The sequence below is a fragment of the Seriola aureovittata genome, chromosome 3 (genome assembly GCF_021018895.1).
Source record: "Seriola aureovittata isolate HTS-2021-v1 ecotype China chromosome 3, ASM2101889v1, whole genome shotgun sequence".
Lineage (NCBI taxonomy): Eukaryota > Metazoa > Chordata > Actinopteri > Carangiformes > Carangidae > Seriola > Seriola aureovittata.
This window is the reverse complement of record NC_079366.1, coordinates 4,899,979-4,926,720: the sequence shown is the minus strand read 5'-3', so window position 1 is coordinate 4,926,720 and position 26,742 is coordinate 4,899,979. Positions and strand designations below refer to the sequence as shown.

At 41.1% G+C, this 26,742-nt stretch overlaps 1 protein-coding gene across 3 annotated transcripts in view; it reads left to right on the top strand.

Moving 5' to 3' along the window:
* rptor (regulatory associated protein of MTOR, complex 1) overlaps nucleotides 1-26,742 on the top strand; it is a 183,136-nt gene that overhangs the window by 133,700 nt on the left and 22,694 nt on the right. For all 3 annotated transcript variants that reach the window (XM_056371167.1, XM_056371166.1, XM_056371165.1), the window contains exons 18-26: nucleotides 2,219-2,359; nucleotides 3,209-3,329; nucleotides 4,228-4,368; nucleotides 6,881-7,036; nucleotides 12,900-13,018; nucleotides 18,121-18,224; nucleotides 18,825-19,002; nucleotides 19,151-19,261; nucleotides 25,665-25,770. In XM_056371167.1, the coding sequence (XP_056227142.1) occupies nucleotides 2,219-2,359; nucleotides 3,209-3,329; nucleotides 4,228-4,368; nucleotides 6,881-7,036; nucleotides 12,900-13,018; nucleotides 18,121-18,224; nucleotides 18,825-19,002; nucleotides 19,151-19,261; nucleotides 25,665-25,770 (1,177 nt within the window). The remainder of the gene's footprint in view (nucleotides 1-2,218; nucleotides 2,360-3,208; nucleotides 3,330-4,227; nucleotides 4,369-6,880; nucleotides 7,037-12,899; nucleotides 13,019-18,120; nucleotides 18,225-18,824; nucleotides 19,003-19,150; nucleotides 19,262-25,664; nucleotides 25,771-26,742) is intronic.

The window sequence follows — 26,742 nt, the reverse complement described above, 5'->3', positions numbered from 1 at the left end:
TATGTTTTAGTATTTTGTAGTATTCAATGTTAACTGGCATCACCAGATCTTAAAATGTTGACCTTAGATTTCTGTTCCGTCAACATGCATATTTTATAAAGCTGCAGTTTTTATATGTATCATAAACAGTAACAAGTAATAGATTTATAAGTCTTTTTCGACAGCTGTGGGTCTTAACCAGTACCACTAGAACACACACCTTACTGAATACAGAGCAAAATGTGGTATTGCAAACCAGAGCAAAAATACACTGAAAACAACGGAACATTTTGTAGGACTCCTCTGGTGTACTGATATCCTGTGGCACTACTCCAACTAACAAGAGCCAGTTTTGTGGAAGATAAGATACACACAGAGACACACAGAGCCGATCCAAACAGTTTGGACCCGCTGTGCTGTGATGGTCAGCATCTGACTGGGCCGTGTGCCGACCAGAGGGACAGCGAGGCAGAGTTTGCCCTGAAGTTCACCCAGACACTTGGTGCCCCCATTCACACACACCACAAATTTGCATTCAGTAATATACACATGCACACACAAGGAACATCTGTTTGTACCAGTAACTTCCTCCTTCCCTTGGACAGACAGCTGCTTTGACCATAGAGTTGAAACTGAGGTCTGCAGACACATCTGTCTGCGCCCGCACAAACAAACACACGTTTGTGTTTTTTTTTCAGCTGTTTTTCCAGGTTGTTCATTTACTTTGCATTCAGAATTTTCAGTGTTATTCAAGGTCACAGGAGACTCTGACAGGCTGATCATAATTGACTGCTTCAAACGGTGCAATGGAAACAGCACATTTACAGTTAAATGACTACATTTTAAAGTTCTCCTCCGGTGCTAGATTGAGACAGCTCAGATGCTGTAGTACCTCTGTGTGTGTGTGTGTGTGTGTGTGTGTGTGTGTGTGTGTGTGTGTGTGTGTGTGTGTGTGTGTGTGTGTGTGTGTGTGTGTGTGTGTGTGTGTGTGTGTGTGTGTGTCTCTGCACGTGCACAAACCCTCCTGTTTTGCTTGTGTTTCTATCATTTCTTTCTTTATCACTCCGAAGTTAGCATGCTAAACAGCTAGCTCTGCCAGGTCGGACTGTCTCGTCACTTTCCGATACAGAGTCACTGTCCAGTCTGCCATGAGGAAGAAGCGCTACTCAGAGGAAGTATTATAACGTCTTGTCTTGTAAATGCAATGATGGCTGCAGCTCTTGGCAAGACTGGTAGTGCTAACTTTAGCTATGTGGCAATAGCGAAACTACAAATAGCTTGTTAAGTCCTAATGTTCAATTGTTTCAGTTTGCATATGTGGAAAGACAAAAATTACAAAGGTGAAATTTTGCACAAAAAAAGTTCTAGAAGAGTAGAAGAAAAACTTCTACTTTAGACAAAGTCTGTTGCGTGCAGGGCTGAGTGTACATGAAGGGCTGCTGTATTGAACTGTATTAGAACAGGTGCTCATGGTATTCTCACTGTGTTATATTCCAGTGCATATACAGTGTAAAGTGTCCGAGTGATGGCAGATTAGGATGCTCTCCAGTGTTGCATTCTTGTTATCTAATTAGCTCTCAAGTCACAGTACTTTTATAACTTTCTTTTATTCCAGGTTTTAGGAAGAAAATTACAACATGTTCATCTGAAATGTTTCAGCTGATCATTTTAATTAGAGCAGAGCAAACTATATCAAAGCAGCTCTCTGCTGCACTAAAGCTGCATCAAAAGATTAAAAGGTGGTTGTGATGATGCATCCTGATGTCTGCAAAATGTTTTTCTGTCGCCACAACAAACAACACAACTAAATATTCATTCTCGTGCTGTAATTTGGTTCCTTTTGTGAATCCAATGCCTCATGGAAAACTTCGTCTGTGCGATGGCAAATATGGATTAAACATCCAATGAAGACAAAAAGCAGCTCACCAGGACACATAGCACCGATAATCTCCCCCTGCATTTCATACTGATACTCTGAGAGAAAATTGAACCATAATTATCTCTAAAATTGTCATCCACTGAATCAGTCTGGCAAGCAAATATTAGGCTTTCATGCTAGATGGCTACAAACTGATTTCTGACAATTGAAAAAGATTGTGCTGAAGGGAGATGAAGGGAGATTGGAGTGAAAAAGATATCCCGCCGTCTCAGGAAGTTTTAACCTCATGTTTTGTGTTTAACAGCTGTATTGAAGTAAGAGGAGTGTAAGATGAAAGCGTTACTGTCTGTGTCGCTGCAGGTGAGGTGTGCAGCTGTCTTCGCTCTGGGGACTTTTGTGGGAAATTCTGCTGAGAGGACGGACCACTCAACCACCATTGACCATAATGTGGCCATGATGCTGGCCCAGCTCATCAATGATGGCAGCCCTGTGGTCCGCAAGGTCACTGCAACACCCACTCACAAAACACTTACAGCTTCTGGTGTTATTATATGCAACTAGAAAGTATTACTACTGAACACAGTGGTAAGGAATGCGCTTTCCTTGCTGTGAATTGAGGACTGCACCACTGCAGACCAGCAAAAACCAGTAATATGCTGGTGTGATCCAGATAATCAAATGCAGCAGAAAGACTTGGTATTAATTAATTCAATTCGATTCACTAGCAGAGATGTACTGGAGTTCTTAGAACATAGTTTGAAGGTGTAGTTTTGGGAAATAAGTCCATTTTATTTATTTCTTGCTGAGAGTTGGATGAGAACACTGATAAAGCTCATGTCTATGTGTCAAGTGCAGAGCTGCAACCAGGAAGTGATTATCTTAGTTTGGCATAAAGACTGGCAGGAAGGACAGAGCTGTTGTTTGTGACTCCCTGTAAAACCACAACTTGTCATTTTTACATTTGTGTGTGAATTAACCAAACAAGATACAACTAAGTGAGTTTTAGAGGTGCTGCTTATGTCACCTCCTGTCTACAGCTCTGTACTCAATGTACAGACATGAGTGTTATCAGCCTTCTTAACTAACTCAACTTCTCTGGGTACAAAACAAAGCTGGAGGCAATGTGGTTAAAATGTTATTCATTTACATATTGTCTTGTCTGGGTCTGTACTTTAATTTCATCATACCGGTAAGAGCAAGATCACCAAGGAGAGATAAAACAGTGTATGGATTATGGATCCGTTGTCACTTTATACCTGGAAAAATCCCAGTTGGCTTGGAAAAAAGTTTGAAAAAAACCACAGGAACTGAGTGATCACTGTTTTAAATGTGTCTGCGTGTATTTGACAGGAGCTGGTCGTAGCACTGAGTCACCTGGTGGTCCAGTACGAAAGCAACTTCTGTACAGTTGCCCTCCAGTTTATAGAGGAAGAGAAGAACTACACAGTGCCGTCACCAGCCAACACAGCAGGTACTGTAGACAGACACACACACTTTGAATCTGCAAACTGACTGGACTTTAGAACAAGCTGATGGAAACTGAAGTAGGCTGTGGAAGTAGATTAAGATTAAATCACTACATCACCCGTTAGTAGTGACCGTGTAAATCTTGGACATGTCTTTACAGTGTAGATAAGTGTAGGAGAGACCCAGCAGAAAACTAACTGGAAGTTGTTGTTTGGTTTTAATTAGTGTTGCTTTTTTTGCTTTTAATTTTCCAAGTTATATACAAAATATTATTCAGGCACACACACACACACACACACACACACACACACACACACACACACACACACACATAAACACACAGAAAGAAGAAAGAAAGCCTAAATTTACTACACACACCACATCTGCCCTCTGAACCATCTCAAACAGGCTACAATATTATATTTAAAATGTAACATAATAAGCCACAGGAACTATATTCATAAAGAGAGAATTAAAGATGTTGATACTACTCAACCACTTGGCAGGAGAAGGGGGTTTGAGTTTTTCAGTGAAATTCAGTTAAAGAAAATATTTGTAGACCAGGGAGCGGAGTCATGCTCTTGTTCAAGGATTTCAAGGACGTCTTGTTCAAAAATGTCAGGTCTTGTTCCCATTGTGCTTTTGATATATCAATAGACAAACGAATTAATCTGGCAGTTAAACCCTTAGTTATTGTATTTAATGATAATAAAGTGTCCATAGAAGTAATTGGGGCCTTATATTAAAATTCTCAATAGTTTTCAATCGTTTTGAAGGTCGGTTTGAAAAGTATTAAAAAGTTTTGAGTACTGAGAGAGGAGTACCTCCCTTGAATGAATCCAATCTGATCAGGAAGTGTTTTTCATTGTACCAGCTGATGCGTATACTGTTTTTCTGTCCAGAGCCTGGTAACCTGACTCCAGTGAGGGACAGCCCGGCCATCCCACGCCTGCGATCGGTCAACTCCTACACCAACATCCGAGCTGCTACTACTGCCCGCAATCTGAACAAGAGCCTGCAGAACCTCAATCTCAATGAAGAGGGTAGGAGACAGTGCACTGACGAGGGAACGAATTAAGACAAAGAAGTGAGCTGGGTGGAAGCTATGAATCCAAGGAGAGACCAGTGGAAGATTTTTATCAGGTTTTCTTCCACTGCATCAGCTGTGGACTGTGGATGCAACTGACCTCAGGCTAACTTCCTCATTCTATCATTGCTATTCCTGAGTGCAGCTCAGTAAGCATTAATGAGAGGCTTCACAAGCAGCAGAGAGGTTGTGAGCAGTTTGCCAAACAGAGATAATAGTTCAGTTTGTGCAGTGTTGATATTCATCCCAACCCAGCTCTCACATGCACAAGTAAACAGAAAATTGTCATCATCCTTGTCATGATGCTCCACTTACATCTGTGAGTGTTGTGGATAGATGCCAGAACACACACAGACCATTTACTACAACTGCACAGGTTAGTTGTATAACAAGCTTTATATAGTTTTCGGCTTCCAAAATTATGCTCCAGGACTTTGGCTCCTTACCAAACCAATCCACCATTACTTCACTATGTGATATGACTCCATATAAAGTGACACTCACAGCATCAGGGGGTGAAGCAGTAGTACTCTGGGTGGGTTAAACTTTACTTAAATTAAGGTCTATTGTCGCCTCAGACTCCATGTGTGGCTCATGTCTATTTTCAGTTACTTATTTTCGTGTTTTCATCGCAGGGTTCAAATTATCCTGCTTTTAGTTTTAGCACTGCTGAATCCAAGCTATCTATCATAGTACATGAAAGTAATTTCTTTTTGAATAAACTTTGACCGTTAATATTGTAATAACTTAATGTTGGGTTCTGCTTTGTGGAGTTAAAGATATTGGCCACAGGTTTTGTAGCTGCTGCACAAACTACACTTCTAATCTTGGCCATGGTTCCTCTGCGTCACAGTCTAAAGGACAGTTCGTGGTTCCAGCTCTGTGTGGATGCATGTGACGTGAATTTTCTTAATCTGCCCATGTCCGCGAGAATGTGCGCAGACCCCTGTCAGAAACAAAACTCACCAACTGCATCAAAGTAAACTGGAGGCTTATTTTGTTTTGCGTGTTTATATACTGTATATTTCCCATACTTGGGCTTACAAAATCGTTACCTCATAGTTCCACCCCAGCTTTCAGCACCAACGTGATACAGACTCAGGAACGAGTGGGTCTTGGATTTTACTTAATATTTGTTTAATAATTTACCACGAACAAGGGGAGTGGAAACAGGGACAACACACATGCTGCTGCGCTCCTTTGTCTCAGCTCAGCCCATATCAGTGCTTAAGAACTTCAGGTCTCACTGTCTGCCTGTGGGAGCTGTCCATGGTGCTGAACTACAGGCCTGTTGAGAATGAGCTCAAAAAGTTGTAACAGGGAGGGTTTAGACTGGGACACACTCACTACTCTCATAGATGCCCAGCTAACTGAGCTGTTGTAGTATATTATGTTGTTTTCCTATAGATCTATAACATCTCTTAAAACAATGACTAGTTGCTACAAATGCAAACACTGAAAGATAACGAAACAAAGGAAAAACTTCAATGAAAAAGTGATATTTATACTTTATTTTTTACTTCACTAATCTGTGATTTAAACTAAATTAAAAAATAAAATGAAATAAAATGTTAAAAGATGTATTGACTCACTCTTAGAGGGTTTTCTTCCAGTTCCAGTTCTCAGTTTATGTAGTAAAATGTAAAAGAGAGAAGTTTAACAACCAACTCATAATGTTCAACTGAAATAAAACAATTTTGTTCCTAAACAGAATCATAATAATAATCACAAGCTTAATATTTAGCTAAATAATTTTGTTTATTATTGAGGCTATAATGACATGACCTGCTACCCAAACTAAGCTCTTCACTCCTGGTTGTCACTTCTCAGTGATTCAGACAGCCAAAGCTAACGGCCCGCCCTCTGTCTACCACTGCCAGCCTGAGTAATGCATAAGCCCTGAGTGGCACTAAATCACTGGCACTTGGTGGAGTGCATAACCTACTGCTGACACTATTTCTGATTCACACTCTCACTGCTTATTCCAATATGCAGTGGTGTTTATCATCAATAAGAGCAGAGCGTATTTCCATTCTCTACCAATCTCCATTTCCACATTTCAGCCCGCAGTCAGCGTGGAGAATGCATGGCGTTTGGGTTTGTATAAGTCAGAGTAATGTTTGGTGATAAGCAGAGCTACAGCAGGAGATGACTGAGCCTGACAGCTGAAATAAAGTTATGAGCAAGTTCTCGTGTTGGATTGTTGCCTTCCAGTGTAAGGACTGCTTACACATCTCACACTTTATTTGTTTTTGATTGGGCTGTTGGCCTTGTTTTTGTCTTTTTACAACAATAATAACTGTAATAAAGATGTTTTATATAGCACTTTTTACAGCAGCTAAAGTGCTTTCTAAACAAAATAAGAGCCACTTGTTCTTCTGCTTCAGCCGATATTGCATTTATAATGCTCATTTTTTCGCCGATTGGATCTAATGCTTTCGTGTGTACGTGTGTTTGCCTTCATTCAGGTGGACCGGCGGCCTTCTCTCCTGGTAACCTGAGCACCAGCAGCAGCGCCAGCAGCACCCTGGGGAGCCCCGACAACGATGAGTACATCCTGTCCTTCGAGACCATCGACAAAATGCGACGGGTCTCCTCGTATTCTTCGCTCAACTCCCTCATAGGTAATAGCTTGTTAGTTGGGCTGTAGCTTGACTGGGCCTATCTAATTTACCTCCAAACTTTTCTGTTTTATAGTCTTTTAGCTCATGCTAAGTCTGCTTTGTGAGGGCTGGATGTTTAAACAGCCGAGTGTTTGCTAACATGTTATCCTTATCAACTTTATAATGCCTTAGTATGTCCAATGTGTGTTTGTAGAGTTCTGCCCCCAAGTGGCCAAAAAGCTAATTAATGCAGCTTTAAGTGAGACAGCAACCTTAATCAATTTTACCATTAAGCCTAAAGCCATTGTATAGAGGCTGTGTGGTTTTTGAAACTGTGAGGATTTTATTTTAAAATTAAACAGCTATTTTTTTATTAATTATGTCATCATAATATTGACTTTGCATTATGAGTCTGTTCTGTGAACAGTAAGCTAATGTGACCAGGAAAATGTGATGGTGCCAGAGAGAGACCTCAGGCCATCCTTAGAGAGGGTGAAACCCCTCAGACGACGGCAGGGACAGAAGGAAAAGCTCCCAGTCTAAGAATAGAACGAGTGTGAAGAAGGTTTGCAGATGTGTAAAGGACAGTGGGGAGGGGGGTGGGTTAGACCTTGTGAGCCACCTGAGGCTGTTAAAGTGCCTTTCCTGGTACACTCACTCACCAGTGCTCTCATGTGATGGGCGGGCTCTACCATGCATCCTGACAGCCAGTTTGTGTGCGAGCAGGAGAACCATTAACTCACTCCTCAGCCCCGCCCCCCCCTGGGAAAAAGGGAAAGTGAAACTGGGGAATCCCCTTTTTTCTTTCTCTGCTTGTTATTGTGGCATTTCAAGTTGCAAACTTCTTGTAATCTCCCAGCCCCCCTGTCACGCCCTACTTTGTGCTTTTCCTTTTTCTTTCCTTTTTCTGTGCTTTTTCCTTTTTTTTTTCATTTCGGAAAACGAGTTGAAACAGAAAATCGAATGGAAACGTGAAACTGAGCCCTGGAGAACAGTGAATTTGACTTGGCATGAAAGTAGGTACAGGCACTATAATGAAATACCCTCTTCAGCATGTTTTCTTTGATTTGTTCCTTAAATGAATGGGACCTTATTTTAAGTGAAACTGGCTCAGTCAAGCTCTGCTCAGCCTCTTATTGGTCCTCTGAGGAAACAGCCCAATTTCCTCTGCTGTTAAATTTAACATTTAACACAATCTGTTGTGTAAATCTGGATGGAATCACACTCATGGACACGCTTTTTTAAGCCGTGTACACACTTTCGCTCTCTCACACAAAGCGGTAGCTAAAGGTGATGAAATATTTTGCCCGTCCTCTTTCCCTTCATGCTAGATGTATCAGCTCATCTTATCAAATAATGCAGAGTAAATTAAAGTCAAACTAAAACTCTGCCCTATCAGCCAACTGCTCTAGTAGGATTTTTATTTTTAGGTCACAGCTACCATGGGACACCCAACACTTGGAAATGAATGTTTGATGAAATAAAAACAGTCTGGCGCAACACTTCCTCTCATTACCCTTTTATCTGACAAATTTAGCATTCATTGTTCGATTAAACCTTTTTCAAGCTGCTTGTGGGCCATTAATACTGGCATGAGGTCCTCATGTAAACAGGTTAAAAGACATATTGGCCCCCTGCCCACTGAGCTGTGCCTCTGCCATGGCTGAAAAGAGCCCCAGCCTCCCCGCACGCGTGTTTATAACTCCCACATCGCATAGAGCTGCATGTATAAACAAGCAGGGAAGAGCAGATGAATTGAGTTTGGCAGCGATATTCAGGAGCATAAAGAAAAAAGGTTGAAATACAGACTTGAGCTCAGATGTTGGCATTTACGTTCCTGTTGTCACTTAGATTCAGTTATCTAAGTCAGCAGAGGCTTCACTTGTCATTTTGACTCTTTTCATTGTTTACTCATTTGCTTCTGTCTTTTGTTTGGTTTGAAGTTGTTTTCATAAGAGCTTTGGGGCTTCGTTTTTCATCTCGCCTGAAAAATATATTAACTTGTTTCTGTCTCTTTGGCGTACATTCCCATCACATCCATGTTTTAACACTGCAAGCTAACAAAGAACATGTTAAGAGGTAAAGTGGTCTGATGATTATAATACAGCAGTTTAGAACATATTAAAACCATAAATGCTAAATGCAGCAGCTGCTGGACACTGGCCTGCAGGAAACCAGCAGGATAACGCAACTGTGTGGGAGTCAGTGATTTATTGATTTACATTCATTCTTTTCTGTATTTGTCTTTCCTCCTCACACTGTAATTTGTACAAATCCTACTATACTGTAGCAGCCTGGGCAGAATATTGAAGATATTTATATATTTGATAGTATTTTATAGAAGACATAAGAAGCGACTATATTCTTTGTATTGAATATGCGTAATATTGGCAGGTTACCGTCTTAACTGACCACATTTGAACAGGAAAGCTGTGCAGTGCTTTCTCCCTTGCTAATTGGTGCACACACAGCCACTGTTGCAACGGCTGCCTTGTCGGTGCATGTCGCTATGCTCAGGCCTTCCTCTCATAACTCAATGTTCCCAAAGCTCAGCCATTTGGCAAAAACGACATCTGTCCCAGCCGTGAGTTCCCTTCTGAGAGGGTGTTTAGCACCAGTGGTAAGACTGCGACACGCCACAGGGCATCCCTGAAACCAGACGCTGCTGACAGGCTCGTGTTCCTGTCACAAAACCTGCAGAGACTAGAGAGGCACAGTGCACATCTGTTTTTCTTAAACTTATTTTATTTATGTGCAGAAACTATTTTTGTTTAAGTGCAAAGTTTTAATGTTGGAAAGCAACTGATCTTACTTTCAAGTTTGATAGACAGAATGCTGTGTTTTTGGTGTCACAAATACACACTGATACTTTTGCTAATTAGCACTAAATACAAAGTGCAGCTAAGTCTAAGGCAATGCCTTTAGTCTTGTTTATTAACCACTGTATTGAACAAATTGAAATTTTGACCTGATGATGGCACAGGATGGAAAGTTAACAGATCGATGTTTAAATATTTCATAGTATAATTAAACATTTCGACCCGCTGGTTGTGCTAGATGAAAGTTAGTAGATCACCAATATAATTAGGGATTAATCCTGTGAGGAACATGACTGTTCATAACAAATTTTGTACCAATTCACCTTGTACATGTCAAGTTATTTCCACTGAGTAAGTGAACATTTTTACCAGCTGATGCATTAGATTAATATCCAGTGGATCACCAAAGTCATCATGAATGATCCTGTGATTTACTGTGCTTCCTCTTCTGCTCTACTCCCCGCTTCGCCCGCTGTCGGGGCCACACATAAGGCCACAGTGAGCTCCCTAGAGCTTCACACTATTTGAGATGGATTGGCCTTCTTACAAAGCACATGGCCAAGCCATCACAGCCATTTGTACTCAGGGGACTTTAAGTAACTGTACCAAATTTCACAGCTATGTATCCAATAGTTATCGATATTTACTGTAAGTCAAAAGGAAGAGTGTAAAGCTCATTGTAACGCTCAATCAAAGGTCAGGGCATCACTAAAGTCAGTAGGATTCATCCTCTGGGGACCATGAATGTCTGTACCTAATTTCTTCCTCCCAAGAGTTGATGAGATATTTTACTCTGGACTAAAATGCCAGTTAAAGGGGTTTACGGTAACACTGAGCCTAACTGAGACATTTTCTGTATCTGCAATGACATTTATATTTTGTCACATCAAGGGCTTAGATTCACTTTTACACTCTCCCATTTAAAGAGCATCACAGATATGATTTGGTGCCACTTACACTGTGAACATCTCCCTGTTAAATATATTTAAAAATCCGCCTGATAGAGGAACTTCCTCTCTGCTTTCAAATGTACTGTTGCACTTTTATACCTGGACCATTTAAAGCTCCAAAAAATCACTATGCAGTGTTAAAAAATATTTTATGTTATCTGCCAGATTGAGGAAGCCATAAAACAGTGATGCAGCGGTTCATTTAGCCAATAGTTAACATCTTTACTACTCTACATCCATTTCTCTCTGCACGAGTCTTCAAATGACGAGTCAGGACGAGGCCCTGGTGCAGCGGCCAGTGAGCGATATCCAGCGCCGGGTTCCCTCATGTGGACTACGTTCAGGCGGTGCAGTGGTAATTTGTGTGCGCCTGTAATGTAGCACAGCAGTTAAATGGGAGAGCAACATTATCACATTTATCAACAGGCTGTTTACTGCAGTAGCTAGCACACTGGCTAGCTGTCACTAATCATACCCTGCCCTGCGGGCTACAGCCTGATCACCTCTTTAGCTCCCTCAACCACTTTTTCTCCCTCACTCGCTCTTTCTCCTTTCTCCTTTCTATCCTTTCATCTCTTTCCCCTTTCCCCCCCTTCCCTTTCCTTCTTTTTCTTTCTCTTTGTTCCTCCTTCAGCTCTTTTTGCCTTTTTGACCCATCTCTGACATACCTCACAGCACACAGAAATATCTTATTCCTCCTCGTCTGTTTTTTTCTTTCCATCTTTACTCCTCATGTCCCCTCTGCTCCTCACCTTTTCCAGATTCCTCCTTGTCCTGTGTCCTTTTATCCTTTTTTCTTCCCCTAGCTGTAGCCTTCCATCCTCCTCCTATCCATTCTCGGAATCATCCCTTTATGTCTCCTATCTTTGAATCGGCGCTCTCAGGAGAGGACTCTGAGCTTTAAGAAGGTCCAGGCTTCAGTCATTCTCACTTCCCCACAACACCCCAAGGAGACTGCAGATGCAGAGCTCTTGGAAAAGTGGGAAATAGGGCAAGGGTGTAGGGAGATGAAAAAAAAAAAAAAAAAAGATATGAAATAAAAGGTAAAGTTTACAGGACCACCTGCATGGATGGAAAGATCAGTGAAGAAGGGAATAAGAGGGAGAAGCCAAAAAAATGGGAGCAAAATGAGAAACAGAAACAGTTGGACACTATTACCGCTCCGGGTCCCCACGGCGGACACAGAGGGAGAAGAGAAAGACGACAGATTGAAACTGACAGACAAAGGGACATTTAAAGGGAGACAGCAGAAAAGGCGCAGCAGCAGTGAGGGAGGCTCGGTGCACTGCAGAGGCAACATGCTGAAGAAAGTAAAAGCCCAAAATGAGGGGAGAATGTGTGGAGGACAAGGAGGTTGTTGCTAACACAAAGAGAAGTGTGACTGGCAGGTTGAGGCAAACAAACTGACGTCGGGAAGAAGTGACTTAAGACGATGACAGGGGAGAGATGGAGAGGATGGTAAATGAGCAAACAGGCGGGAAGAGGAGGGTTAAAAGTCACAAGTGCAAATAATGATGAACTCGAGTGAAATCGAGGAAACCGTCACCTTTCATCACAAATGCTGAAGATAAGAAAAGATGAACAAAACCACCTGACAATCAGAGCGACGTCCTTCATTTGTATGTATGATAACAGCCACAGTTGACAGCAGTGAAGCTCCCATGGATGAGCAGAGCCAGCTGCTTGTAGTGTGTGTGTGTGTGTGTCTGTGTGTGTGTGTGTGTGTGTGTGTGTGTGTGTGTGTGTGTGTGTGTGTGTGTGTGTGTGTGTGTGAGTGTGAGAGTGTTAGTGTGAGAGAGTTGATTAACGATCTACATTACCTGACACTGGAGGTCATTTTCCCTCTGCCACCTCAACACATCCAACAACTGGAGGAGAGGAAAATGACCGGTGTGGGTAGCATGATGCTAATGAGATGATTGTGCATAACCATTTAGCAGTTAGCTGTGGTAATGAACTTTGAAAGGAGTGATGAGTTACACCAGAGTGAGGCGTATGTGCTGATGGGTGTATTCATTTCCTGTATATATGTGTAAAACTTTGCCAATAAAATCCAGTTTTATTTAAAAAATATGTTAATCTGTTGAACCTCTTTGCTTTGTGTGTCTGTTCCAGGTGTGTCCTTCAACAGTGTTTACACTCAGATCTGGAGAGTGCTGCTGCATCTCGCCGCAGACCCGTTTCCTGAGGTGTCGGATCTGGCCATGAAGGTCCTTAACAGCATAGCGTACAAGGTATAGCTGTGTTTGAGTCTTTAAAGCAACTGGAGTTTGATTTTCAAAAACAACGCGTCTTAACCTTTACGCTAGTGATGCGCAGATCGGCTCTGATGTCATCCGAATCTGCATGTATGCTTAAATAATCCACCCACCACCCACTCGAACAAATCAACTTAAAATTGCACCTGATCACACATTATCATTATTTCTCAGTGGGATTTCACATATCCCAAATTACACATTACTGTGAAGTAGGCTGGTTTTAAATAAACAAACATTTATTAAGTTAAAATTGTCCTTTTCTGGTCAAATGAAAATGGCAACAAGTAGGCCACTTCTACAATAGCCTGAGCACAGTCTGACATTTTAAATCTATTCAAACTACAATTCCTCAATTTCACTGCTACTTCCCGAACACAAACAATTTTAAAGCTCATAATGTTTGGCCAAACTAAATAATAAAATATGAGTTCAGTTCAGCAGTTCAAACACAGAGTCTAATTCGTGCCCGATGAAAAATGAAGCTTAAAATAAGTTCACATTTCAGAGAATATAATTAATATTTTCCTCATACATTATATATTATTTCACCCACCCACAACTCATCAGCTGTTAATCAGAATGTTCATTTCTATGATCCGGCGCACAGATTAACCACTGTACCCACCAATAACTGTGAGTGTAAATCACTACCCTACACAAATGTTCAAGGGATTACTGTTAGAGCTGTTTTACTCTTGTTGCTTACAATGTTGAGAACCCAAGATTTTATGCTCTTTTTTTTTTTTTTTTTTACTGCTACTACTGCACTCATTATAAGTCATTTTTAAGATGAGTATCAACTAATTTCCTAGAGTGTAATATAATGGGAGTCTTATAATAGGCTTATTTGTCTCTGTATGCGTTTGTCAGTTCTTTTTCACCACATGGTAATGCTGTGAAAAAGATCCGTTTCCAGCACACACACACAGACACACACACACACACACACACACACAAACCCCACCCTCCTACTGGCATTTTCTCCCTCCAAAAGGCCATTACTTTTGTGCAAATGCAATTAAGGGCCAATGACTCCCGCAGGCCTGGCAGAGCAGAGCTGAGCAAAGAGGCTGCCGTAACTTAAGGAGCCATAATAACCACTATAGTGCACCACCCATCCTAACCCTGAGGCAAAATTTCTTGTGTTTCCCACCACCAACACCAATTGTCCCCTCAGTTACCTTCAGACAAGCAGCATCTCTGCAATAAGACTCCCTGCTGGGCTGCAATAAAAAACAACAGGACTTGATTTACAATATAACGAAATAGACTTCTCCTCTGCCGGCTAATGCACCGCACTGTCTGTGTGGCTCTGCAACACGCCTCTGTAGTTTTAGTTTCTGTGTACCTGCAGACCTGAAGTCAGCTGAGCAAAAGAGTGGTGTCATATTCATTAAAATTAGTGCTCTGACAGCCAACATACGGGAGCAAACAGATTTCCAAGCCACAATATATCTCGAGGTTACGACTGCAACAGAAAGAGAGGCGATTTAATCACGCACTGCACCTGCCCCTGACCCGTGTTGCCTTCAGTGGTCGTGTGGTGTGACTCTCACAACGAGGGGACACACCGACTTGAGTCAGACCTAATTGAGAAAAATGAGGACTTCACATAAGACTTAACTGCCTCAAGACTCGACTTGAATCAAAAAACATTGAGGCCTCTAGTTTTGACCAGTTAGATAAGATGAAAGAGATGGTCCACAGCCACAGAGCTTAAATATGATGATTCATCTTCTGCACTGGTCTCAGCCATGTGAAAAGTATGATTAACACAGCTTTGAAAAGAAAATGTTAAAATGCCATGTCATTTCATTGGTCAGTTTTATTGACTAGAGACCTGAAATGTTCTCAACTGACTTGTAATTCTCAAATCAAGACTTGTGACTTGACTTGGACTTCTGTTGATTGATTTAAGATTTGAGCTTATCTCCTGTGACTTGTCCCTTGACTTGGAGTTATCGTGATCGACTTGAGACTTGACTTTTTTCAATTGATCACCTTCGCAATATATAATAATATGATAATATATTAATAGCAGGTATATGCTCTTTTATCATTTCAAGGAAAATAGTAGCTGTAATAACTACATAACAGAGGGCTTTTGAAAAATTATAATAAAGTGCTTAATTTTACAAAATTAAATAAAAAAATGTAGCTTGACTTTCCATTTTTCTTTTTTATGGTTAACTCCCAAACTGAGCTAACAGTCTGAGACATTTTTATTATAAATAATCTCAACACATCTTAACAATTGAACAGCTCTAACACGTCCTTATCTCTGTCTTTCCCACTTCTAACCACTTATGTCTGCGTCGTCGTCTCCCACCGTGTGTGTATATCTCACTCACTGACTCCAGTCACAATGGTTGGCGTAGCCGTGTCACATGAGCAGTGAGTGGCGTAAAGGCCAGAAAAACTGCGCCAGTTAAAATAAAGACACTTGGGTTTCTCTCAGTTGACTCCATACTTGGCTTGAACTTTTCACGAACTGACGTGAGACGTGGACTGATTGAAGCCTTAATTGTCTTGACTGACTTGAGACTTGACTTGGACTTTTTTCACTTCACTTGACTGTAATTTCCATCAACTCATTTAAGACTTGACGTTAAACTATCTCTCTCGACTTGGGACTTGACCTGCATCTGCTGGCTTGAGTCTTGACTTGAACTTGACTTAAAAACATTTCTGCTGAATAATACTGAACTAAATTAATCTGGGATGACATCACACACTTTGTTATGCCTTTGGTTATACACCTAGATCATAAGCTGTGTGCCAAGACCAATTGCGTCACAGTGGCATGTGGTAGCAGTGTCATCAATGTTCATACAGTTATATTCTGGCATGAAAACATCAATAAAGGATCAAGCTCTACCTGTGCTGTCTGTACACCTGAGAAAAATGGTGCAGAACAGTCTGACATTTAAAAAGGAACGACAACCTAAACACCTTTAAATGCCTTACTCTCTAAAATTAATGAGTTATCATAGATGGAGCTGGTTAGAAACGACTTAATCAGAGAGCATTCATCCCAGGTTCACAAGTGTTAACATCAGCCTAACTGGGAATTCAGCACTTTTAATTAGGATTTTAAATGTCAAATGTTATTGATTTGTAACAAAGCGAACAAGGTCAGCAGCTAATTAAAATTTACTTGCCTCTCAGATGATGAAACCTTTAAATGCTTTTTTAATAGCCCCCTCTTGCTGTGTGATGCTGGGATGAAAGTCGCAGGTCATTCTTTTTTTTTAATTTGTGTTATTCTAGTGTGTCCAGTCTTCTTTTGACTGTAGCCTGAAAGTTGCAGGAGAAAAGATGATTCATAATTTTTTATTTTGTTCTTCAAGCTTTCACCTGTCAAGAAGGTGCAAATAAAAAACATTACCATACAAAGTCCATTACTGTTTTAATGGACTTTGGGAAGGCAGTGCCCACTTCTTTAGAGAGTCATGAGTGGAGATTATGACTCGAGAAGCCAGAATCGTCCAATTTCCCTCCCTTAGAGTCTCCTTCATCAATTAAACAGGACCATTCAGAGGTTTTTCTGAGCCATCATCAGTTTTCACTCCTGTATCCTACCACTGTGTACATGCACTAATTTGTTTGCTCAGTTGACTCACTTTACAGCCAATTAATGGCGGAGGAAGTGAAGGAAAGCCGGTTGAAACAGGAGAGCAAGCTGTTTCCCAGCGTGGCGTTGAGCAGCTGGTAGAAACGATTACCCTCCTTTTTCCCGGAGTTTTGCATTTCACATTTTGTGGAAAGCTTGTCAGCAGATAAAGCATGTGGCCTCCTGCGTTAACGTGATGTTTGTTTACCACATGTTGACGATCAGCTAAGGTTGATGAATAATCCATGAACTTGTTGCATAATTGAGTCATTTTAACCGATGAGCTTGCAACTTCACATCATACCAGCATCTGGCTAAAAGGTAGTTAGTATGATCGCTGCTGCTTTAAGGTAGAAAAACCTAGCTGCAGAGATTCGGTGACTTGTAACTTGTGAATGGCACTCTGACTTTGAGGGAATGAACTTGTGACCTTTTAGTGCGGGAGAGTCTTGACAACCGCTCGTCCGCCCTGCTGCTTCTTCTCGCTTCTCCTTTTGTACGTGCTTTTACTAGTGTAGATCTGCAATTGGCTGCAACCCCTTTCTGACTCTCAAAAAAAATCTTCAGCAGGATTAATGCTGCAATGTCAAGCTCAGTTTTGCCATTATAAATGTCTACTTCTCCGCATGGCGCTCTGCCGCCTTCACACACACTTGCTGCTTCTCATCGGCTTCTTACAATCGCCTCCTAGTTTGTCAGAAATAAGGATAGACTTCAGTTGTTTATCTGCTTTTCTTTTTATGGCCCTCTCATCATATTGATCTCGTTGTGCTTGGGTCGAAAAGAGACCTCAGATTAGTGACGGAGCTATTTCCATAATAACCCTTTCAGCTGGTTTTACTGCTGTTTTGTTTCATTTCCAATCGCCTTTTAATGAAGCGCTCACAGCAAACTTTAGTAACCGATGTCTCTTCACCATCACAATTGCAGCAGATTGTATGTGTGTAAACTTTTTAGACGCACTCCACAAACAAAAGACACTTGCCGCAATTTTGTACTTAGCATAGAAATCAAATTAAAGACAATCCAAGGTAGTAAAATGTGTTTGCCTGTGTTAACTAGATTTACGCTGCACAGAGTTTTGTCTCCACCTGGCATGAGTAAACAACAACTCTGCTATTCATCAGTGATGCTTTGCCTCTATTGTCTTTATTAAGTTTACCCCTCCCTTGTGAGCAGCCATTAGACAGCTCACAGTGAAGAGGTTATATTAGTTGCTCCACTTAATGAGATAAAGTTCTGGAAATTTAGGCAAACTTTGTGAAGTGCTGCACTGTTTATGCATTGTCACAGCACGAAGAGTGTCCTGATTTTAGGTATGGCTTCTTGTTCGGATCTGTCCTGAGGTTTGTCTCTGAAATATCTGAACCCCCCCAGACTCATTGCACATGTTAACACTGATTCCAAGTTCCAGTGGGATTATGAAACAACGGGGAACTTAACCCACTTTGTGTCTCCTCAGGCGACGATGAACGCTCGGCCGCAGAGGATCCTGGACTCTGGATCTCTCACGCAGTCGGCCCCAGCCAGTCCCACCAGCAAGGGCACGCACATTCACCAGGCTGGGTGAGGGAATGCGTCTCACACACATGAATGTCCAGATAGACACAAAACATCTGCATCCAGCACACAGCTCACTCTTAGTGAAGTTTGCACAGTAGGAGAAAAGTTTTAAACAAATTTAAGCATAAGCCCCTAAAGGTGGATCATCTTGTTTTCACAAAGACATTACATTTGAATACATACTGCATAATATTTATGGTACATGAACAAGAGCTTAAGATCAAAGAGAGAAAATGAGATAAAAGGACAAAAACACAAATTTATTTATTTAAATCCTTATCAGCACACTCGACTGTAGACACGAAAACAGACATTTGAAGTTGATACTGATTATAACACGCCCCCTCCCTCTTTTCCAACAGCTGTTTTTAGAAAAAAAAAAGATATGTAAAACTTTCAGACTCGTCCCGTTGGTTAAGTTTCCCTGAAAATTGACACCCTTGAAGTTTTTCTTGTAAAAGTAAAACCTTGATGTGGTCCGAATTATTTTCTCCAGCTGTTATGCATCATCCTTCATAAAGTGCCTGTGCTGGACTTAATAAATAATGATATCTGATGTCGTGGTTACATAAATATTTTTTGTGGATTTTTCTGTCCCCCCAGTGGGTCTCCTCCCATGCCTAGCACCAGCAGCTCAAGTTTGACCAATGAGGTGCCCAAACCCCCCGCCAGAGAGCAGCCCGCCACACGGCCGCCCTACACCCCGACACTGGGAGGACAGGCACCCCACTCCCACCAGTTCCCCCGCACCCGCAAGATGTTTGACAAGGGACCAGAGCAGGTAGAGGGAGACCCTGCTGAATGAGTGTGTGTAGCTTAGACAATGTGTGGATGAAATGAGCAACAACTACAACGATGTTAACTTGAAAGTGACTCGTGTAAAAGTTGCATAATCTCTGCATTGCGTGTGCGTGTGTGTGTGTGAACAGGCAGCTGAGGACGGTGACGAGCCGGGTGGTCACAGGAACTACATCAGTCCCGCCCTCCAGACGGGCCTGTGTGACTGGAGTGCAAAGTATTTTGCTCAGCCTGTTATGAAGGTAGTGTCCCTGACAGCTTTGTCTGTCCTCTCCTTTCCATCCATTATTCCTTTTTATCATCTTTGTCTCCACCCGTCAGTCAGTTACCGCTCTGATAGAGTCAGATAAAAGTTCTTTGTGTCTGTTTTGTTGTTTTAGTGACACTTTTCCAGTTTTTTATTTGAACGTTGATCCATAAGAAGATATATTTGTGGTTTTAAGAACCAAAAACCATCTCAGTGTAGTTTAACATCTCCTCTCTCAGGCTTCTCTCTGGAGCTCTTGCAACAACAGGTCGGTGAGCCAATCAGAAGAGAGGAGGCTCTGAGTCTCTCTTCTGATTGGCTGACTGTTTTTTCAGTGATCGAATAAAAATATAGCAGATTTCAGAGAAACCAAATCCTGCAAGGTTGGATGGTGGGTAAAGGTTAGCGGGGCTTGGAGCATGGCTGAGAGAGGTGACCATCTACCTTCATACAATATGGGACCTTTAAATTCAACAATCAGCCTCAAAGCTGTGCTTGGCAATGATGAGGGAACAGGTGTAAAGCAGCATGTCAGGTGAGTCGCTTTGATGAAACACAAGTAACACATTACTGAATTAAAAAAGAAAAAGAGCAAATTCATATTTTTGTTAATCAATCATTTAAAAACAATACTTTCATATCATTCCTCCACCAAACAACCTATTTCTCAGACAGCAGCTTATAGTGGTTGCTAAGCAACAAAGGAGCTGTATGACAGATAAATTTCAATTTTCACGTAAATATTAATGTGAGGTGGTGTCATAGGTGCATGTTGTCATGCATTTTACAATGGCTTTAGGAGTGACTGAGCCATCTGAGGACATGAACTCAGTGTTACAGAATTTATTTAAAAAATAATGAAGTCTGATGGAAAACAGCAGGGAAGGGACCATCACGGTGAGAGAAAGTATCTGCTGCTTGTACAGCTGAATAATTGAGTTCTCTGAGGTCTGTAACATCCTCGCCAGTGAAATTTAAGATTTAAAGAAGGACTTTTTACCAGGCACAGTAGATGGTTATAATATTAAATCAAGCTTCCATGTGTTTAAACTCTCTAAACATGCTTCATCTCTGTGGGAAAAAGAAGTAAAACAAATGGTGTCAGCAGATTTTGTTGAGGTTAAACAAAGAAGGAGGGAATCATTAAAAAAGAGTCAAGCATGAGGGTCAAATAGAGGAGATGAGAGAAAAGTTTTGGGAGCGGAGAGAGAGAAATAAGTAAGAAAAGATACTCATGTGTGCGTGAGACAAAGTGGCTGATACAGAAAAGAAAAGTATATTTTAGTCAAATAAAATATTTACAACACAGAAACATTTGGGGCAGAAAGAGGAGGATGGATGGTGTGTGCAGAGGAGAGAGAGAGAGAAAGCGCAAAGTAAGAGATGATGAAAGGAAAATATTTGAAAAGGAGAGCAGACATTGAGGGGCAGACAGAAGTGGGAGAAGAGGAAAAACAGAGTAGCTAAAACTCTGTATAAGGAGCACAGTGGCGGCATGAACAGGAAAGGAGCCAGAAGTGGCAACAAAAGGTGATGAAAGACAGGAAGGCGAGTGGATGGAAAGAGTTAGTGAAAGAGCAGGCAGCGGAGGGGGAGGGGGAGGGGGAGGAGGAGGAGGAGAGGGGTTTTGCCATAGCGCAAATCAGAATGCTGTGTTGGCAAAATTTTGAGTGCTGCCATAAAACTCTGCTCCATTGCAAAGCTCTGTGTGTGTGAGTATTCCTCAAAAGTCTGCACACAGGTTATCATATCACTGTGTCAGCAGCACGAAAGCAAAGTGTGTTTGCATGCGTGTGTGCATGTGTGCATGTGTGCGTGCGTGCGTGCGTGCGTGCGTGCGTGCGTGTGTGTGTGTGTGTGTGTGTGTGTGTGTGTGTGTGTGTATCTCCATCTACAATTTTAACGGTGTGTGAGGAGCAAGGACATTGAAGACTCTTGTCACATTAGAGAGAGAGACTGATGAAAAAGATTTCCACAGCTACAGCTCTAAGAGTGTGTGTGAGAGGGAGCAGGGGTCACACATACACACACACACACACACACACACACACACACACACACACACACACACAGGCCACAGGAATTAGAGCACCCTCCCCTCCAGGCAGCTCTCAGCCCCTGATATCATTATAGATTATTATAGATATAGATATTATTTTTGAATTATCATAATTTCTTTCCAGGAAATTTTCCTATGATATGCTGTAAACTGTCCTATAATATTGTAGAATGAAGGTTTGGCCCAGATTCAGACAACCTGTCCAGTATGAGCAAGATCTTAATGTTTCAGCCAGAAGCAGTACATTAGAAGTGTTGTACTGATTACATTAATGCACGTGGCGTCACTTTCATTATCTGCCCAAGTCTGGGAGAGTCCATGCAGACGTCCACATGCAGCCCAAAATTTGAGACTGTGCAGACTATTTGCACTAGGAGTGTGCTGATTGTGCATGACCCACAAAACACAACAGGACACTCAGTTGGTGCATTGTTTGTATGTACAGCATTCCTCGTCCCCGGTCATCTTCTTCCTTTATTTGATCTTTTCATGTTGTCCAGCCAAATAACAACAGAGCTCCTCATCTTGCTGTAAGAATGTCACTATTACATTTTCAATGCACAATGTACAACAGTTGACTGTGTGAAAGACTGCAGCTGTCCACATCAAGGCTCTACGCTTTCTTTTTCTAGTCCATAGTAATTCTTAGTACTTAGTAGTTCTTGGTGCTAATTATAGGTAAATTACAGACTAAGTGTTTATTTGACACTCTTAAAATTAAAAGAGAGTCTCTTATTTGTTGCAGAGCATGTTGTTTAAAAAGGTTTTCTACAACACTTCATCATACACTGTATGAAAAATAAAGTTTCCAATAACAAATGAACAGTGATTTAATGGTAAAAGTGATCAGTTCAAGGATAGGTGCACAGCAGGCATTTTGTCACATATACGCTATAAAACAGTACAGTTCAACTGTCCCTGTCATTCATGACGGTGTGACAGTGAGCCAGCACACACAATGCCAGGACCTTCAAACTGAAGCAGCTAAACGGAATTGAGCCATCGTTCATTTTATTATTTACACCTGGGCCTTTTCTACTGTGACTATTATTTATTTGTTTTCTTTATTTTACCAGGAAGTCCCATTGAGATAGAACAAAAGACTTGGCCGAGATAACATCCATACAAACACACAACAAACTCAAGACGTGAAATATCACATACACGACACAGCAGCAATCTGAACTCAATGTCTTCTCAAGGAAAACAACCACATCTCATTCACCACATTCTTTATACACACAAACGTTTGATCTGTCAAATGTTCTATACTTTGTCAAGCACTCTTAAAGTCCAACACACAACTAACAAAACTATGATAACTGTCTCTGAGTTTATCTTGTTGTTGGTAATGAATTACATAGTTCCAGGAAGCCCCATAGGAAAGGAAGGGAATCTTAACGCTCCAGTCCACCATCATATTTTAGAAATCATGTGCCTCTCTTGTGGCAACACTTTGCTGAAGGCTCTTTCCTCATCAACGTGGCTAATCGTCTTGTGAACAATCAAAAACGAATGTTTTACAAAGTTTGGTGTGGAAGAACTTAATTGACCTGCACGCAGCGCTGATTTCAACCCCACCCCCCACAAGGTCTTGTTGCCAAATTTCAGTGTCTGACCTCAATAATGCTGTTTCAGCTGAATGGGAACAGATCTGAGGTTTCAAAGTGCTGTGGTAAGTCTTCTCAGAGGAGTGGAGGCTGTTACACCAGAATATTAATCTCTATGGTTTTGGAATAAGATGAGTAATGAGATGATTACCAAATGCACAAATGATATATGTGCCAAGTGTTCAGGTGTCTACATACTTACAGCCATACACATACTGAGCTTACATTAGCTAGAATTAAGTCTTAACGTTCAAACGTTGATGTTGTGAGGACGGCCCAAGATGTCCTCACAGTGATCATATCAAACCAATATTTGTCCACACAACCATAGAGAAACATATACACACGTACACTTGTTTTCTACCTCAGGGTCTCATCATACATTACATTAGCAGCGGGTACAGTGCAGAACCACAACCCTTGGAACCACTGTATCAGCTAGCCACACACACACACACACACACACACACACACACACACACACACACACACACACGCATTAGGTCTCCCTCTCAGCTGTGGAAAATAAGTCAACCTCTAAAATATGTCAACCTGCTAAATCCGCCTCCTTCCCAGGCTCATGCAGGGACCATGACACTTAATGAGATGCACAGATAAACTTTACTTGATGACACACACTTACAGAAACACACTCTTCACACACAGCGTCTCATATAGAAATAGATTTATTCACAAGCTCCACTCAGAGGTGTTAAAATGTGTGTTGTGTTTCCCTAAGCGCAACACAGGGTGACGACATTACAGGAATACCGATAACACACAGTAATTGTATAATCAAATGGCACTGTAGTTGTGTGTAGTTGTGTGTAGTTGTGTGTAGTTGTGTGTGCGTGTGTGTGTGTGTGTGTGTGTGTCAGGGTATTTTAAAATTAAGTGGGTATGGGAGGCCTCACTGTAGAAATGTGCTTAATAAGCGCACCCAGGCAACCAGCATGTAAAAACACACACTATTACAGTTTTTCTTTGTTGTTTACACTCTGTTGTTGTTTATTCATCTATGAAATATGCAGAATATTAACATAGTCAAGTTTTAATTCACAACTTTAATACTCTTACTTTTGCATATTTAAAGTCATTATGTTCTCTTAAAATAAAGCCAGCACAACGTCTGTGGGGGCCATTTTGTTACATAAGACTTAATAAAGTTAACACTGTTCATATGATGTGATGTGATGTGATGTGATGTGATGTGATCAGATGTGAGTGCATAAAGTGAACTTGTCACGATGAGTCTTCCGAGCATGAGATTCACTTTACGTTGTAGCTGGCAAAGTCAGTAAGGACGGACCCATGATGAGACAAGTTGAAAATGTCATTGAGTTCTATCATTTCAGTGGGGAACATGTGACTAAGCATTAAAGGAGCAGGAATCTGCGTGTTTAGTATTAAGCTGGGGTCAGGATGTAATTAGCCTAGCTTAGCATAAAGACCAGAAGCAGGGGGAAAGAGCGAACATGGTTTTGTCCAAAGTGGAAAAATATGCCCTACCAACAACTCTCAGTGCTCACTGAAAAACAGCTTTTATCTTACATGATTGATCCATACACAAACACAAATATAGGAACAACACAGGAACAAACTGCTGCAGCTTCCTTGGTGAACAACACCAGAGAAGTTGCCAGGTTTGGTACCATTGTGGACAGTGGTGGTTGGTGACTTCAAAATTTGGGGAGGACAGGAGGATAATTGTGGATGAACACACCTACATTAAATCCTGTTCTCACAGACTGTATATAGCAACTAGTGCTAAAGCTGAAGATGCTAGACAGAATCCCTGGATGGACTGACATCAGTCGTCTCAGCTAACTTTCAGAAAGAGAGCCATCAAGTGTGTTTTCCAAATGTATATGCTATAAACATTCCTGCCTTCTTCCATATTTACCCAAAAAAGGGGGTCTATATGACCTTGCATTTCAGGCTATTGAAACTGATAGAGTTGATGAGGGCAACCCCCAAACATAGCAATGCAGCAGCAAAAGGCAGGAAGACTGCTCGTCCATGTAAACCATGGACATACTGTAGCTCCTGTCAGTTTACCCCTTTGGCCCAAAGAGCGTTTCCCCATAGACCACCACAATGACACAGACATCTGTGAAACTGTAGCCAGGACACAACAAGATCAATTATTACTCTTTGTATTATGGATTTTTAAACTAAATAGGTTTAATACGTCACACGCAGTGAATCACATAATGCAAAATAAGTTGGTGCCATTTGGAGTCAGACAGCCTCTTCTTGTTATTTATCCGTGATATAAACTTCATAGCTTTCAAAATATTCATAAAATCAGCTTTGCTTGTTATTAAGGAAGGAAATACATGTTAATTAGGCCTCAAAGATATACACAGTGCAATGTGATGACTAACGGTGAATATAACTGTGTTTGTTTACAGCAAAATTGCTCTCTTGTTTGGTATCAACTTTTATTCTTTATTTTTATATCTTTGTCATATCTCAGTTTTATTTCTGAGACCAGGTTTAGAGCCGATGTGTCATATTGTTGTTGGCAGCACCTCCTGACGCTTTGTGTGCCTGATGTTGTCCTCTCAAAACAGTTAATGTCTTTTATACTGCCACTGTAGTTCTATATTTTCACTGAGGTTGCAGAATGTGTAAACCATCTGCTCATCCTTAGAAATGTTAGAAATGGAGTCAGCACGTTAATCTCTCTTTCCCTGTCCTTCTTTTTCATCCATCCATCCTCTCAGATCCCAGAGGAGCATGACCTGGAGAGTCAGGTGAGGATGGAGCGGCAGTGGAGGTTCCTGAGAAATGCTCGTGTGAGAAGGCAGAGCCGAAGTATCACGCAAAGAGGTTAGTGGCACACACACACACACACACACACACAGATGTATCCCCCTTACACAAATTAATAAAGCACAAACTGAAATTCTTATAAACAAAAATCTATTTACATTTAACTCCGTCTGCTGAGAGGAATCCAAGAGGAAATTCACATGTGAGAAATGTGCAGGTAAAAATGACTGTGAGCTGTCATGCAGAATTCATTTCAATAGATATAGTATACCTGGAAATGAAATGAAATCAATTATCAAAATGTCATCCCAGGTTTTAATCTAATTGCCATTAAATGACTTGAGGACCATAGAGATAATGAAGCATGAGAAAATAGAATAATAAGAGGCTGAAGAAATGAGAGGTGTACTGTTCTTAAAAAAGATGAAACATGTACAGTATATTTAATATGATAAGAAAACATGCATACATATTAAAGCTCAAAATGGATCAAATAAGTAAGTGTCTATAGGTCTGTGGAGTGTATGAGCCTTTCTTAGCTCTAGTTTTGGTTTGATGGCACATTTTCTCAATACTTGTTTTTACCTCACAACCTCATTTTCAGCAGCAGCTAAAAGTAACACAGACATCTGATAAGCTCACAGAGCGCTGTCTGCCCAGCACACAACAACAGACAAACAGTTACCAAGTGAAGAAAGGAACAAGCTAATGATTTACTATAGTTTTTATCACTGGAGAACAAAAGCTAACAGGAGGATGAATATTGGTCTTCAGTTTGTCAGGTGGACAGAAACAAAGCAAAACACAACAGAAAAATAGGAAAGTGTTTGCTCTTTGGATCAGGTGTGTCTAAAGCTTCTTTTACCCCGAAGTGATCCCAAGAAAATTAAACACTGCAAGTTTAAAAAGAAAAAAAAAGTGGTGTATTTAACATGAGCTAGTTGTTCATATACATATCATGAAAATAGACTGATGTGGCTGTCAAGGATTTTGGGGCTGGATTGTGGTTCAGGTGTGTGTTACCACTTT